General features: G+C 43.8%; 1 protein-coding gene across 2 annotated transcripts in view; it reads left to right on the top strand.

Annotated features, from left to right (window-relative positions):
• fibcd1b (fibrinogen C domain containing 1b) overlaps positions 1-16521 on the top strand; it is a 95768-nt gene extending 79247 nt beyond the window's left edge. For both annotated transcript variants that reach the window (XM_070988529.1, XM_070988530.1), the window contains 2 exons: positions 10404-10583; positions 12788-16521. In XM_070988529.1, the coding sequence (XP_070844630.1) occupies positions 10404-10583; positions 12788-13053 (446 nt within the window). In that variant the 3' untranslated portion in view covers positions 13054-16521. The remainder of the gene's footprint in view (positions 1-10403; positions 10584-12787) is intronic.
• Positions 16522-17504: the final 983 nt, after the last annotated feature.

Raw genomic sequence — 17504 nt, 5'->3', positions numbered from 1 at the left:
GCATGAATTATTCTTAGAGCAAAGGCGATGTTTTATGCATAATATATCATAACAGGACCTGAATACGCGAGGAAATTCCACGTGGATCTTACCGGTGAAATGCTGAGATGATGAGAAGGAAATAAACATGGAGGGAGTCAGTGATGAAATAAAATAATTATTACTTATCTCCAGTTAAAGTAAAACGCTGTATGAGACAGTATATAAGGACGCATGTGTTCTAGATGTGTTCTTGCCATGGTTGCTTGGTTAAACTGTGGCACAAATGTTGCTCTGAGGTGAAGCAAGTAGACATTAGTTTTAATTGAGACTCATCACGACTATAGATCATTGTGACCTGCCAATTAGCTTTGCATCTCGCGCATTACACCAACCTCTGCCTGTCCCCATCTATTAAAATAACATACAGGCTCATTAATAATAGCCATGATAGAAAAAGGCAAGAGGGAGGATGAGAAAGCAGATGAATGCTGGTGTGGAAGCAGCTCTGAATCCAGCTCTCGAGCAGTTGTTGAACCATTCAAACATAAGATGAAATTGTTCAAACTACATTATAAGCAACATGAGCAAACTTGTCGCCTCCTCCGTGTCTTGCTGTGAGCTCATACTTGCAGCAGCGGCAACAGACAAAGCGACCGGTGCTCATTCATTTCATTCATGAGCACAGGGAGATGTGGTGCGACAGAGCGGAGTGACAGCTGGTGGAGGGATTTCAGCGATTCGGCGACAGGAGGAAGTCGAGGGGAGTTCAGGTTTAAATGAGCAGAGATGTGGTGGAGTCACAGAGGCGGCTTCATCTGTGAAGGCTGTAGAAAATACCATTAACGAGTCCATACATTCTCAACAGTTTCGCAGTACTTCCTGGTTTGTGTACTTCCTCAATACTACACTGTAGGGGCCATAATGACCAGCAGCTTCTTGGTGATACACGCTTACAAAGTCACAGCTGGTCTAAGTGCCTTGTTACCACAGTCCATAGCTCCATCTAGTCCACAGGATCAAGGTTTACGTTGACCAGCGTCTGACTGAGAATAACTACACGTCTCGCAGGACTTTCTATGTATAATGTATACTGAGTGCTGCATAGTGGAGGATTCCATACCACAAAAACTATTAATGTATGCCTATGTCTGGACACACAGAGTCAGCTGTAAGAACAGGGATGCCATATATTTCAATTGAGCATGTGCAGAAGCTATTTAGCAAGCGGTTAGCTAAAAGTGATGGATAAATGGTCGAAAAAGATATCTTAAAGTAATTGAGAAACAGCTAAAAGGATAAATGGTCACTGCCAGAGGAAGTATTCAGATGCTTTGCTGAAGAAGTAGAAGTACTTAGAATGCACTCTAAAAATATTCCATGACAAGTAAAAGTACCATATTGAAAATGTTAAAAGTAAAAGTACTCAATGCAGAAAAAAGGCCCATGTAACCTTTATGCAATTATATATTATTGTACATTATTATATACGCATTAAAATAAATCAGGATTTTATTGTTGTAGTTGGTTCGGACTGTAACTAATGATTATTTTCATCATGGATTAGTGTTTTGATTATTTTCTTCATTAATTGATTGATTAATAACATTTATAACAATAAGTGTCACCTTCACAATGCTTGTTTGGTCCAACAGTCCAAATCTCAAAATTATTACAGTGAGTTTTAATAATGTAAATAATAACTGATAACTGATGAATCAACTAATAGTTTCATCTGTACTTATTCGGTTATGTGGTTTAATTTAAACTCTGAGGGTTCAAGTGCATGAAGAGATATTATCACTATATCAAGACATAAGTAATAGCATTAAACAACATCCAATTTAAAACCAGTTCAATTGAACACATTAAAACATGACACGCAGTGTTAATGAAGAGGTGCTTGAGTTCATCTGATAAAACTGCAGCATAAAATCTCCTCTGAAGAAGAGGACAGATGGGCTGACGTCAAACTGCTGCTAGTTAGTGATAAAATAAGCAATGTCCTCACAAGATAACAGTCAGTGTGAGACATTAATATCCAATATACAAAACCTACAGAGACTTCTGAAATTCCTCAGAAGGGTTTGAACCTGTGAGCTATCTGCAGTCCCTCACCCTTTGTGTTTTTGTGCGGTGGGCTCTCAGTGGTTGTCAGTTGCTGGTTGTCGTCAAAGGCTAATCAATTAAACACATTCTGAAAACAAACCCGTGTAATTAGAAGACAACTGAGCGTCACAAAAAGTCATTTCTGTTCATCGCTCATTTTTCTTTCATATGGACAGTTTAATTGTTTGGAGGCTCAGAAGCATATTCCCACCAATACAGACCATATTGTCGAGGATTGAAAACTTAAATCATTGAGGTAACAGAGGAGCAAGTGATGCTGATTACTACCTGCGAACCCCTGCTGATTTACATTATCGCTCACGTAATGCAGTGAGGCGGCTAAAATATTGTCTTTTGTTGCTTTAAACAGATAAAAACCAGCAAAATACTCGCCGCCACTAAAAAATCATTTCTTTGCAGTCAGAGCTGTCGCTGATGGGGAAAGAGAATTTGAAAGCACACATGTGTCAGGATGGATTAACATTTAATTATGCCTTGCATTAGAGCACCACCATAATAACTTTCTCTCTCTGATGGTCTCTCTTTGTCACTGAATAGCATCAACGGACTGCCACAACAACAGCTTTAGTTCAGATCCAGTGCAGCTCTGTGTGTCCACACTGGTCACTTAAATAAGACCCTTGACCGTGAAATAATAATGAGCAGGAGCCCCAGCTTAGAAGTTGATTTAGATATGTCATACTGCTTTTATGATTATGGTATTAACATCTCTGTTTAGTAGGGTTGCAAAATGAAAGAGTCACAGATTAGTCGTATAATTCCCTCTTCATGCTGTCATCCTACACACCATTCATCAGATCTACAGAGGCGCATTTTCACACCTGCAGTCATGCTGAACCACCTCCATCTGTGGCACCGTGCGACAACTCCCATTAAAGTCGCTGGATTTAATTCAGCGAGGATGCTGCAGGTCTGAAATCTGCGGCTCGGCGAGCTTTTGTCTATTCAGAAACCCATAAGATTCAAATGAAACAATATGTATTAATAATATATTGCAGAATGGAACTATCTTCAAAGATGAAGCAAGTGACTCCTGAGAGCTGTAATGAGGGCGCTGTGGGCAAAGTGAGCAAACACTCCCAAGATCACTATTCCCAAGTTAGACTCAGCCTGGGGAGCGGCGCCGCGTGTTCGCTGCTGAACAAATAGTACCGCCGCTAAAGGATATTCTGTATTCAGTCTTGAAATGCTTTTGAATATGGTGGAATCAGCCCCTTATGCATTTGTTCTATCAGTCGAACGCAGGGTACTTGTGCGTGCGTGAGCGCAACCAAGCCGGCCAAAAAAGTGCAGCCCCCACACTCCTCTTCTCCTCCTCCACATGCACGGGGAAATCAGGACCATTTAGGAGCCATAACGGGCCATATCTCATTTGATCTGCCAGTCTGAACATTCAGCATTCTGTAGTGCAAAGTGGGTGGGTAGGGTTAAAGGATTTGCACTTTCCAAGTTCTTTATGTTTGTATGTGGGGGATCAGCAGCTTATACTTCAAAGCATATAGCAGAAAAACATGTTTTCAAACTAGCCCTCCCTATAGTCACTCACCAGGGTTTAATCCTTACATACTGTTCATATCTAATATGGCCGGGTCAGTCTATACAAAGTGTCCATACCAGAGTTTGAATCACACATGTATTTAAAATGTATAAATAGCCTATCTGACAGGAAAAATGGGTGATTAATCCTTAATTAGTGTTTCAGGGAGCAGGAAGAATGTGGGGTTTTATTAGGTTTTACACCGAAAAAACGCAGAAAAAACATCTACTATGACACCATATTTGACTTAAGACATGAAAAACATATTTTCTGAAAAATGAAAATAGGAAGAGGGCTGCATGGTGGCGCAGAAGGTAGTGCGCGTGCCTCACAGCAAGAAGGTCGTGGGTTCGATTCCCGGGTCGGGCCTTTCTGTGTGAAGTTTGCATGTTCTTCCCGTGCATGTGTGGCTTCTCTCCGGGCACTCCGGACCAAAAACATGACCAAAAACATGCTCATTAGGTTGATTGGTGACTCTAAATTGCCCCTAGGTGTGAGTGTGAGCGTGAATGGTTGTGTGTATGTGCCCTGTGATCAGCTGGTGACCGGTCCAGGTTGTACCCCGCCTCCCGAGATAGGCTCCGGCCCTCCCGCGACTCCGAAAGGGATAGGCGGCATAGAAAATGGATGGATGGATGGAAAATAGGAAGAACATTTTGGGACGTATAACATTTGTAACAATACAAACATCAAACACTGTCCTCACTGCTACATCAGAAAAACACAATACTTATTGAACATTAACTAACATTTCACGTCACAAGCAAAACAAAAAAAGCGTTTGCCATTTGTAAACTAGCCTTTGCATTCAGAGCAGGCGGTTCTCCTGACAGCGTTCAAGGCCCCCCGTAAAAAACACCTGCAGACATGGCCGGTACAGTTTCACTGTTTCAAGATTCCTTTCCAACCATTTTCCTCGCTGGTGGATCTAAAATCCATTTCAGTACGTATGGGGCAAATTTGACGTGCAGCAGTTTCAATGTTCAAAAATTTGTGGCACCTATAAAGATAAGATAAGATAAGATAAGACTTCCCATCCCACGGAGGTAGAAAACAGAACAAATGGACAATAAAAAGGGTACAAAATAAAATCAGCTATAGAAGGCTGCACACTTTATATACGAAGAGAATATGATATAAAAATATGGCCAAAAGTACAGTAACCTTCAGTTATTGCACAGATAGATAGATAGATAGATAGATAGATAGATAGATAGATAGATAGATAGATAGATAGATAGATAGATAGATGGGATGAAGGACCTGCGGTGTCCTTCGTACACGCTGGATGCTGCAGTCTGTTGCTGAAGGAGCTGCTGAAGGCCCCCACCGTCTCAATTTGTCTCACTTTAGGAAAAGTCATCAAATTTCAGGCTTAAAGAATGACATTTAGGATGTTTTTGCTGCTGTCAAATGTCAAATTTGAACCCGACAGTGTGTAAGGGTTAAAAAAAAAGCATCCTTTTTGGTAAATAACTTACAGTTTCTTGGAAAAACCGCCTTGAATGGGAATCTGCAAGAGGAGACTTGCAGACAGGCACAGACGTGTCAGAGGTGTGACAGTTAATCTTAAAATTCTTTCGCTTTTTTGTCCCACCAAATGTCACAGTTGGCACCGGGGGAGCAGCGAGCCGGAGAGTTCAGCGCGCACCTGTCTCTGTTTTCCTCCCTGCGCTCCTACCTTTCGTTGACAAGGGGAGAGCCGACGATAGCAAGTCTTTTACTATTCCCTAAGAGCGGGCGGCAGCGAGCCTCGCAGCAGACGCGTGCTCAAAGACCCCGTCAAGCAGCCCGGCCCCCCCGGTGGCAAAGGGCGCGGCGAGCGTCCCCGTGGCTGGGGAAGGAGCCCGTCCCCTTTAACTCCACCCCACCCTCAATCCCCGCAGAGTGGAGCATCTTGACAAGAAGATTAAGCGGGAAAGAGAAAAAAAAGAAAGACAAAACGAGGGAGGGCTTGAGTTATGGAGGGAGGAAGCGTGGAGGAGGAGGAGACGCAAGAGTGCTGCTCTTTTTCTCCTTTTTGGCTGAAACAGTCTCAGGAGCTGCCCCCCAGTAACAGAGGGAGAAAAGCATGATGAATAATTAAGTTGGAGAAATGTCACAAGCGGCAGAGAGAAGTGTAATCATTTCTCTGTTGGGTTTGGAGATCTGTTTTTTTATTCTTTTCCTTCCTGCCCCGTAGTGCTGCACTGCGCTGAGATTGCGAGCAGAGGGCTGCGACCCGTCCCCTAAAAGCATCCAATACATTCCCCTACATACTTTTCAAATAAAAGCAAATAAATCATTAATATTTGGGCCTTTTAGCGGCATCACGGAGACATCTTACAGAAGTCCTCTACATTTTTAATCAAGTCATTGATGTCAGTCTCATTAGCTGTAAAATCACATTAAAGGAGCAGGAATCTCTGGTGGTAATAGTTTAATCAATGTCGCGAAGGGTTGAGCTTTGTTTCTCTTTAGTTCTGGAGAACACAACATGCCCTCTCAGAGTGAATAAAAGATAAAAAACGACAAATTACAGTCTTCATGTTCTAAACAAGCTAAATTTGTCCTCTTTCCCATAAACTTCACAACTGTGAAAATGAGTTATGGATTACCGTGGCCTAGTTTAATGAGGTAATTGCAGATATACTGTACATCATTTTTACTGTCATTTTTCAAAGATTTACCACCAGAAAGGACCAATGGTTGGCTCCCACATTTATTAATGCGTTCTGAATTTAGGATAGGGCTGCTTTTCCGGAGCAGAGGAGATGCCCTTTGACCGTTTGCCACCTGAGCTGCTGACAGTCATAATAACGGACACGATGAAGATGATGTTCAGCTTTCAGCGGACGCTCTGCGTTTGCCTCTCAGCCTCTCGGCCCTCACCTTTGCTGCAGCAGCAGACGTTGTAAAGGAGGCTGTAATGACATGGATGATTTAATGGCAAAGAATGCTTAAAGATTTTTTCTTGTCCCGTCAATGCAGTTGTTAATCGGGCAAACTCGAAATGAGATTCCTTATCAGTAAACACATTGATTGTTCAAAATGAGATGCTGATTTTGCCAGCATTATTTATCTTCGTTTTAGATGACATTGAGTAATTATGCCTGTGTGCCGCTTGTGTAATATGGAGATTTATCTGTGGAAAGAAGTTCAAAGAAGCTATCCATTCATAATGTGTTATTTGAAGTGTTGGATAGCTTTGTCAGCAGCAGAGGACTCCGCAGTCACTGCCTGCTGCATGTCCACCAGGGGGCCCCAAGGCAACAAAGAGCCACGGGTCCTTTCTGACATTAAAACCACATTCTGGCACAGGGTCCTTCAACAAGACCTCAATAGTGGGATGAAAAACAGGAGCCAGCTTGGCCCTTATATTGCTGTTATTGCCACACAGACATCCTGATGCTTTCAGGGCCCCCGAGGGTCTGAGGGTCCTGGGGCAGTTGCCTTCTTTGCCCGGTTCTTTATCCAGCACTACATGGACGAAAACAAGCAAGCAATGAAAACAGTATGGCCAACACATAAAACCAGTGGGAATAAAGAAAGCAGACCCTAATTGCCGATCTAAAACGTGTGGGAGGACAGAAGTTTTTTTGACTCTCTGCTAAGCTTCCCTTAAATCGCAAATCAGTGAGAGAGACGAGAGACGAGTCTCTCCCCGCTGGAGCAATCAGCATGTTAATCCTGAAGCAAAACACCTCAAAACTCTCCCTTGTATTAGAACCCATTTTGAATAACCTAACAATAGCATTTAATTAACAGGAAGTTACACCTGAGCATTTAGATTTTAACCAAAGAAGTCTCTGTTGTTATTTCACTTGTCTTCCGCTTTAATTATTCTGAATTAAAGTCTCACTGAGATTCTCTGGGGCTTTAATTAGGGACTGAATTAAAGTTATGTAAATACAGTTGGAAGCCGCAGAGTCTTTAAATAGAGTTGTGTTGCATTTGCTATTTTATTTTCTTTTTTTCTTTCCTGAAAGAGAAAACATCCTAATTCTTTCTTTTGAAGTTTGTCAAATCACTCCGGGGTACTTTTCCCTTCGGTGTTTGTGTGGATTGATACTTTTTCTCCAAGGGCTGCGACACAAATGAGCCGTTTTTGTTTCTCTGTGTGGAAATGTGTCGCATGTTGAGTGCATATGCATGAGTGTTTCTATCCTTGTGTAAGAATTTAGAGGAAACTGACGTGCGTGAAGTTACCTGCTCGAATGTATTAATGAGCGATTCTCCTCCTCTGATTTGCTGATCCACTGTGAAAATGAAAAGAACGGGATCAACCTCCCATTGGGCTAGATTAAATCCAAACTAAGTGCCTGGGCCCAGACTGTGAGCTTCTGTCTCTGAATAATAATGAGTTCTTTCAGCTGTGTTTGTCATCAAATTAGCCTTCTACTTCAGATGAGGCGCTCTCAGAGTGCGATTCTCGACAGCGACGGAATTCAAATTAGACATAATCAGTTTGAGGTTTGTAAGCTTTAAAACAGAGAACGGGGTTTCATTTTGGGGGGTGATGATTGCCATAGGAGGTAAAATGACAGTGTTCAAGTTCATGAAAACACCTTCCTTCCTGTGCTGCGTGTGTTTTCATGCTGAGTCTGAGTCATGTTACAGGAGAGGAACTAAAACAAACCTCGAACCAGCAATTTCAGCCTACAGCTTTCTCTACATGCTCTAAATCCAACCCGCTTCCTTACCCATGCAGCCTTTGAAGCTTCTCCATCAATGCACACTTTCAAATGGTATTTACTTTTTTGTCAAATACACACTGAAACTGTACAGGGTGCATTTGAAAGCATGGGGGGGGGGGGGCTGTTAACAGAGTCTTGAGGCTGAGTTCACTTTTGTTTGTCTTCCCGCCTTGAATTTCGCGTTCGCCCAACGCGGGTCGAGTTCCTTCTGCTCCTCTCTGCCTGACACACTATTCTGCGAGTACCTTTGATCAGCCCAGGAGAGGAAGACTTGCCCTGGGAAGCTCCATCACTCCAACGCAGGAGGGGGCGAGGAAGAGGGGATGGAAACCCCTTTTCCTCCTGGCACTTTCTGTCTAACACACTCGGAAGGCTTGAGAAACAATTAAAAGATCGGTTCAGGGGATCTGATGAAGCGATGGAAAGCTGGAAGTAGCTGAAACAGTTGGATGTGAACTTATCAGGAGTGCTTCTTTCATTTCTGTGAAGTCTTTATGTTTTATAAGAAACATACTTTTACATGACAATGATATTATCTTTACACAAAGAGCATGCATGGGAGGTGAATTCGTCTGTTTCAGACACCGTGCCAATGTAATTGCATCCACCACGATGTGCAAGTAACTTTAATCAAGCGCGCTTCCATTCATGGCTGATTATCGGCTTTAATGACCTGGGTATTAAACATGTGACAAAACAATTATTTTTACCTGAAAAACCAGGAACCTCTTTAGCACGACCATACACCAACCGCTCCTGCTAAAGAGCAGTTATGCTAATGACGACTCCAACCACATGTTGCGCCTCTTTTTTCCCTGATGCCACCTCCAGCAGCACCTCGGTGTTTTAGTGAATAAGCTGTGACAGCTGTTTTTCTGCTTAGAGCTCACCTGGAGGGAACTGCAATGCCTGCATTAGCACATGAAATTACTTAAATACTTGTCTCTTGTCTCAGTTGTTCACAAGCAATGACAGAGCGAAGTTCACCACTTTGTGTATTTGCAAATGCATTCTGTTTTTATTTATGTTTTACTCAGCATCCCAATTTTTTTTAAATCAGGGTTGAACGCTCGACTTCAAACTGCTGTGTATTTTCTTTATGAGGAGGCCAGAGATGGAGCTGACTTTGCCGATTAAAGGTATATTAAAGAATGACTTTTGCATCAAGTGTTAGAGGACTGTCTCTGATCTTACAGAGTTTAAATAACGTCTCATTTGGAAAAAGGAGAATCAGTTTGTACAAAAAGCAGCTCAATGTCCTTGATAAGCACACGAAGCCCTGCTAGTCAATACGACAATCCATAATTCAGCCTCTCTAGCTGAAGAGATGCTTTAAAAAGTCATTATTTTTTTTAACTAAACCAAAGATCAAAATGTACAATCTTCTGAATTTCATTTTTTAAAATAACTTTACTCTCACCACTCGTGCTACTACGTGGTCAGCTTCAATTTTACTGCATCTCCTTTATTCGGGACACCCTTCCTCAAGAGCTGAAAGCTATTACAGGCAAATTCACAATCTTTAACAGTCAGGGCAGGTAATGGATGAGCTCTAACTAAGGACTCCAGGCCTGCAGAGGTGGGAGAGAGAGGATTTTTCAGAATTAGGTTATTCCTGAGAGATTTAACTGAAAATGCACCTTTGGAACATCTTTGTTGATACCTGCGAGTCATGTTACATGCAGATGTTCTCATACGAGTGTGATGCTGTAAAAGACTGCTGAGTTTGTGAATCAGCTCTAAACTTCATGCTGCAGCTGCATGTCAGTGTGAAGAAGCTAGTGTCATTACTTCGTATAAAATCTCATCCATTTTTTTTCAGCTGATCCCGCCGTCCTCAAAGTTTTCTGTGAGCGCTACGCACACTCTCGAGAATAAGCTCTAATCTCATTTGGGACAGAAATCCTGCACATGCAGCAGGAGACTAAATGGGGAAGGAAAAAAAAGACGTCATATCTTATTTCCAGAAAATGTGCGCTGCTGAGAGGCCGCTGAAATGGCTTTAAATTGTTTGCTGAGAACATCGGCAGAACTTTATAATGGATTGTTTTTTGCCTGTGTCTCGCTCTTTTCCCCTGCAGGGCTGAAGCAGATCCATGCGCTGTCCATCCAAGGGAACTATGAGCTGCGGATCGACTTGGAGGACTTTGAAAATAGCACCGCATATGCACAGTATGGTACCTTTGGAGTGGGCCTCTTCTCCGTGGACCCTGATGATGATGGATACCCTTTGACTGTGGGAGACTATTCTGGCAATGCAGGTATGTACACTCAGTGAACTACTTAGACTTGGCTTGCAGGATTTCATGTGCTTGCACTCTGATAAATGTACACTATTTTTGTTTTTGCACATTTTTTTTCACTCAACCTAATTGTGAAGAAGAAGTCACAGCAGTGGGTGAAAGCTCCAGCCGACCTCCTGCACACTCTGCCTTCCAGTAAAATAATAGTCTGTTATTTTTACAGTAGGTGTGTCCTCTTGTCAAGCCGTGCAGACAGCTGCACAGAGAGATGGCCTGCAAGTGTCTCTGTCTCCCAACATCAGGTCTAAGCCAGCTACTTGTCATATTAAATTACTGCCAATTAATCGCACTGCTTCACGTCCGGCGCAAACAAAAACCTGCCGTTGAAATGAAGAAGCAGTTTAAAGAACCTTTGGGGAGTGCAGAGAGAATGGGGACGGGTATGAGAGATGGGGCGGGGGAGAGGAAGGGCTTGAAGGAACTAGGGTGGAGGAACGAAGGGGACAGGTGCGAGAGAGGAAGAGAGTACCAGAAGAGAGGGAGATGAGTTTGGATGCGCCGAAGCGACGGAGGAGGCAGGGGGAAGGACACAATGGATCCTGTAATGCTCCTGGCTTGTCCTCAGTGCGGCCTGACCTTGAACTCGTGTGCCTGCCGGACATTTGGATCCAGTCAAATTAAGGGTACTCGCACCCTCTCTGGATGCTCGCGCTCTCACCTCGGCTTTCCCGCGACCGCGCTGCTGCTGTTATTATCAGTAGTATTTTGCTCTGCTGTGGCTGCTTTCTGATCAGCTGACAGGTACTCATTTGGGCTCAGAGCAGCTGGATCTTAATGGGCATCAGAGGAGGCTGCCGGCCCCTCAGCCACCAAGGTGACATCCAGTGCCTTGCAAATGAGCCTTTAAGTGCCTCTGTTTTGTTTTTGTTTTTGTTTTTTTCTTCCCTCTCTCCTTTTTGCTGCTGGATATCGTCCCATTGTCGACACCGCTGAGCTGTTTCTTCTCCTTCTTTTTCTCCCCCACCATCTCTTTTCTCCCAATGTCGAGCAGCACACAACATGAACATCAGACATGCCTGTCAGATTATCTTTTCTGCTGACTAGTTGCCATGGTAATGCCAAATGGAGAGCAGAGTAGGACGGAGGGAGAGGGTAAGGAGCCGGGCGACCACATCCTGTGCAATTAAGGGCTGTTTGATGCCCTGACGAGCTGTTAGCCAGCACCTGATGGCTGGTGAGCGGTCTTTCATTCTGCACTCAGCTTCGTCCTTCTATCCGCTTCATGGTCTCAGTGTGAATCCTTCTTTGGAGAGAAAGGAAAGGATGGAGAGTGAAGGGGAGGTATGGGGAGTTTATTGAACATTATTTGCTCTTTGAACATCCATTTGCTGCAAACTTTCGGTCTACCGCAGCATCTGCGAGAACACTGCTCTCGTTTTGCTCGTAAGCCTCTTAGAGCGGCGGCTTGCAAAGCAGTTATCGATGTTGAGAATTTGCCACTGAGAAATCTTTATATGCTGAGTAGATATTTCGAGCTCGGTCGTTTGATTGCGTGGATCAAACTTGCCATGCCTGCGCCACATCCCTGCAGTGGCGTTACATCATTGTCGTGCTCACAGTCACAGCTTGCAGGGACGATTTCAGCAGCAGTTAAAAAAAAATACCCAAAAGATGATCATTGATCCGACAAGAAAGAAGGAATTCAAGACTTGATTAAGTCCAATCAGTGTGTCGTTTCTCTCCTCTTTCAACGTTTTTGTTCGTTAACTGACAGGCATCCAGATGAAATCACTGTGGGGGTGTTATTAAAAAGAGGGAGATAAAAAGGTCACCGCAGAACCTTTGATCAATTGGCTACACAGCCGTCTGACCTCCTGCTTTCAGTAATGAGAGGCAATGCTCTGGAGAGCTGTGGCGCTTTATTTTTAGTCTGTCATCTCCGCGCGTTTATAGAAACGATAAACTGGAGAGTCGTTTGCCTTTTTGAAGTTAATCACTCGTGGATATGTTCAATTACTTGTTTCTGGTATCAGATCCAAGAACATGTTGGTGAAAGGCACAGAGGAGATGTTGCAAAAAAAGTTTTTTCTTATCAGTCTCCCAGCTGCTCTTGTTTACGAGCGCTTGTTTCATTCCTCTCACGCCAAGTCTTTCATAGCAACACACATTTACATCCTTCTTTTGATACACGCGCTGACACAGCTCAACTTTTCCCGCTGCAGGTGACTCGCTGCTGAAGCACAACGGGATGAAGTTCACCACCAAAGACAGGGATAACGACCACTCGGAGAACAACTGCGCCTCCTTCTACCACGGTGCCTGGTGGTACCGCAATTGCCACACCTCCAACCTTAACGGCCAGTACCTGCGCGGTCAGCACACCTCCTACGCCGATGGCATCGAGTGGTCCTCCTGGACCGGCTGGCAGTACTCCCTCAAGTTCTCCGAGATGAAGATACGACCCACCCGCGATCCAGAGAACAAATGAAAGAAGAAGAAAAAAAAAAAGAAGAAATTTTTTGAAACATTACAAACCACAACTTTTGACAGCTAGGCGGAGTTACTTGTCTTGATATTGTTTATTCACTAAAACATACCTCTTTAAGTTCAGTTGACTCGGCTGTTCCTGATTCCTCCTGATGTCTCTCTCCCTTTTTGCTCCTCCTCCTCCATCACTCAGCTACTAGTGTCATGCTGGCTACCATTATCCTCCCACTCGGTCCCTTTCTTGAAAAAATAATGTAACCATCATCCCTTTATTTTTATCGTTCAGCGTACCAGAGCTCACAGTCCACTGCGCTAGCTTTACTCAGTCTGACATGGTGGTCCAGCCATCCCCTGCAGAATCACACACCAGTGATTTCCTCCTGGCACGTAACTCTGACCTCCCATCTGTGCTGACATGGCACTCAGATTGTGGTTCAGTCCCGCTGCTCGTTGCTGTATAATCTGTGGATGGAGAGGCTCACCCTAAATATCATCGGAAGAGAGGAAAAACCCTTCACAAAACATGAGCGGGAGACGCAAATCCTCCCCTTTCCCCCTCTGCAGCAGAAGCCCTGTAGTTCCCCCAGTGAGAAGGGACAGCGCAGTGGTACGTATGTCATATTTACATCCCGGATCTGTGTGAATGAGACCCAGCAGGGCAGTGGCGAGAAGCGCCGGCCCTAAGATAACGAGAGGGAGACAGTGACGGAGAGAACGAGGAAACAGTTTGACGAGAGCCAAATTAGTTGAAGCGAAGGAGGGCAGAGTGAATCAAACGGGAGTGAGGAAGTGGGAGAAGAGGAGGTGCGCAAAAAGGATGAAGAGAGAGAAATGAGAAAAAGAAAGAGACAACGGAGGATCTCATTCATCTGACTTGGGCCATTAGGGAGCATATTGGGCACTTTGTCTGATCTGCCTGCCAGCTGAGTACTGGCCAACTGATGCAGCACTCACAGATGGTAACCCAGCACTTTGTGTGTGTGTGTGAGTGTGTGTGTGTGTGTGTGTGTGTGTGTGTGTGTGTGTGTGTGTGTGTGTGTGTGTGTGTGTGTGTGTGTGTGTGTGTACGTGTGTGTGTACACGTGTGTGTGTGTGTCTACGACAGAAAGAGAGACAGACAGAGTTCTGTAACACTATCAATTTCCTGTCATGAGTTCAGTGGAGCGTCTCGACTGACTACAATGTTTAGCGCAGACAGACTAAACATGATGCATGGCTGGCAAACCTTCACTCTCTCCATCTAAGTGGTTAACATGAAATAACAAAGGCTGTAATGTGTGTACATGCTATAGGGAGGAAATGACATCAATTTGGAGGAGATTAAAGGAATGAAAGAGGAGTCAAAGACCATCACACCTCCCCCGTGGATCTTATTTTCTCGGACCGGTTGAGGAAATGTCGCATTTCGGCCACAAACGCCCATTCCCGCCTCTCCGGTTTGTCCTCTGTTTTGTAATTCTTCTCACCCTTCCTGGTGATTATTATGGGATTTGTTCGTGTGACAGTTTTCCATGCAAACGGAGAGATGTACCATAAGATTTGACGCCCTCAACCGCAGTCGTTTTTCTTCTGAGTAGGATTTCTGCAGTGTGTTATGGCAAAAACAAAACTGCCTAAAGCAAACAAACAAACAAAAAAAAAAAAGACAGAAAAAAAATGATATGAAGAAAAAACACAAAGGCAACCTGTGGGAAGAAAATAGTGCAATTCTGATTTTTCTCTCTTTTTTTTGAGGTCGGTGAATCAACTTTTTTCAGTTTCATCGAGTTTCTTTGGATGTACTAAAAGCTTTAAAAAAATATATCTGTAGATTTTATTGTACAGTGTGTATGACTTTTAGAGCATGTGACGCCGTTTTCTTACTATGCTAAAACACAAAGAGTACTCAAGCACATGGACTAAACGAAATCCACTGGTTTAAAAAGAAAAAAAAATAATAAAGAAGTGATGTATTTACAGAACTTTTCCTCCACCTGAAGGACAGGCGGGCGCGGCTGACGCGGCTCCGCAGGTCAAGGAGGAATGTGATTACCCCTGAAGCACAGGCCCATTCAGATCTGCAGCACAAACATAAATCTTTTACGGAGGCACAACACGAGAGAGACTTCAGCCCTCTTGGCGCATCGGCTGCCTTGCTGGACATATGCGATCTCTCTGACATTCTGGCTTTGGCACTGGGAGGCAGTTTTGAATGTGCGCTGAAAAGGTGTCGCCCCAGCTGACAGCGAGTTAACGTGTAGCACCGAGCGGCGTTGCACTGGATACCTCTGACACTGGAACAGCTGTGAGTTTTTCTGTCATCACCGGTGCTTAGAAGGATCTCCTATCGCTGCGCGCGTCCAGCCTGCCGCCACTTCTCCTCAGCATCAAAGCACAGACACGCTACAAACACGCGCTGATGTTATTAAGGCACATGACGTCTGATAACGTCAGAGGAAATGGTTTGCGTTGGAAATGTGTGATTGTGCGTGTGTGTGTGTGTGTGTGTGTGTGTGTGTGTGTGTGTGTGTGTGTGTGCGGGACAGAGGGTGTGAATGTGCGTGCGCGTGTGCACATGTGTGCGTCTGCAGTGTCTCTGTGTGTACACATATATGCACATGCTTTGGTTTGTACATGCGCGTGTGCATGAGCCAGACGAGCGAGCGGGAGGCTGAGTGCGTCTCTCTGTGGAAAATTTTGAAGTAATGTGTTGCTTATGTACAACTCGCCTCCCCTGCTATTTGTGTTGATAACAGAGAGATTTACATAATTATAATGAACTATTACTTATTGTGATTGTGAACCCATAAGAGTGGACGCCACCTTCTGGTACTGTGTTGAACTGCGCTCGTACCCTAAAACCCCCAAGAACCCACTCCCAAAATCTTTAATCACCTCAACACGACGTCGTGCTCACTGTATATGTTACTGCTATGTTTCCCCTTGTTATTTCAGTGTAAAGATGAGCATTATTTGCCATGCCCTTTGTGTGTTTTGGTTGAGTGAATGCCTTTATAGTCACTCTCTGCTGCAGCTTGCTAAGTCTCCAACGGAACAGATGATAAAAGAGTGAAATCAGAGGCTCTGATCATTCCCAGTTATCCTGCTCATTACAGTGCATCAGCACCCTCCTGATCGATCCCGCAGGTCCCCAAACCTCCTATCTTTCTTACTGTGTACCTCCTTAATTGCCTTAGCCTCTGCTGCCAATTCCCCTTCACTCCATTGCTCCTAAATTCTCCTCTCCTCCCTCTCCAGCTCCCAGCCTCTTTATTGCTCTCTTCTCCTGCCACTCCTGTCCCCGCTCTCCCCTCCCAGGCCCTCGGTCCTCCCATTCCTTCAGTCCCAGCGCAGAACTAACTCTGTTTTCTTTTTCTTTTCTTTTTGGTGAAGTACTATAGATTGTTTTGCTGAATCTTGATACTGTGTTTTAATGTTCTTGTCAACATTTAATAAACATTCACATTTTATAAATGGGGAACACCCTGAAGTGAGTGGGCTTTTTGTTTTTTTCCTCCTCAGTGCACCCGTTCATGCTCATAGCAGCGTGGTTGGAATTTGCGAGTTTGTTTTCCAATCTGAAAATGCTGATTTAATCAAAACAGGTAAAACATTTAGCAACCTTTTACCTGTCAAATGAAAACTATGTTAATTTTTTGGAACATCAACCACAATTTAGTGCAGAACGTGCAGCTCGGTGTGAAAGCTGGCTTAACCAGAATATAAACAAGCCTCAGGGGTCTTGCAGGGAGTTTAGGCTTTATTTACCACGGTTTTCGGGTAATGTGTCTAAGATTTCTTCTGCAGACCCACTAAATAGATCGAATTTTGTTTGTGGAGCCCAAAGATTTTCAAAAAATGTCATCCTCAAAGAAATGCACTAAGCATCTTCCATAGTATATGAGTATTCTATATAACTATTTAAAAAGAAAGAAAAATCCCAATAAAAGCCCATTTTGCATTATCTATGCATATATCTGTTATCACCAAGAGCAAGGTTATAGGGCGCCATTGCATACCTAGAAAGTGGCAAGATTTTTGAATTTAAAACAAAATATTAAGTCAAGTGGAGAATTAATTTTCTCTGGAGAGCAGAGAAAATTAATTAGCTTTTAATAAGCTTTCTCTAAAATCATGCTCTATCTTAACTTGCCTTGGCTGTACTTATGTATAGCGACGTGGGTGGGGTTGCTTTGGTCCTGCCAAGGCAGTCGAAGGTACCACAAGAAAGTCTGCTAACGATATTTATATTTGTGTCAAAAGTAGCCCGCAATGTCTGCTTATGAAGTCTAAGGAGATGGATTTAAACACTGAGTCATTGGTAGAATGACAGCAGCAAGTGAGGAAGTGATACTTGTGAAAGCTGCTGATGCTGGCCTATCCAAAGAAGCTGTCAGTGAAATGAATGGCTGCACCAGTTCCATGATAAAGGGGTGAGCCAGAGGACTTCAGGCTCAGCTCTCAGGGCCTCAG

This window comes from Chaetodon trifascialis, chromosome 20, assembly GCF_039877785.1.
Source record: "Chaetodon trifascialis isolate fChaTrf1 chromosome 20, fChaTrf1.hap1, whole genome shotgun sequence".
Taxonomy (NCBI): Eukaryota; Metazoa; Chordata; class Actinopteri; order Chaetodontiformes; family Chaetodontidae; genus Chaetodon; species Chaetodon trifascialis.
This window is presented reverse-complemented; position numbering and strand designations above follow the sequence as displayed.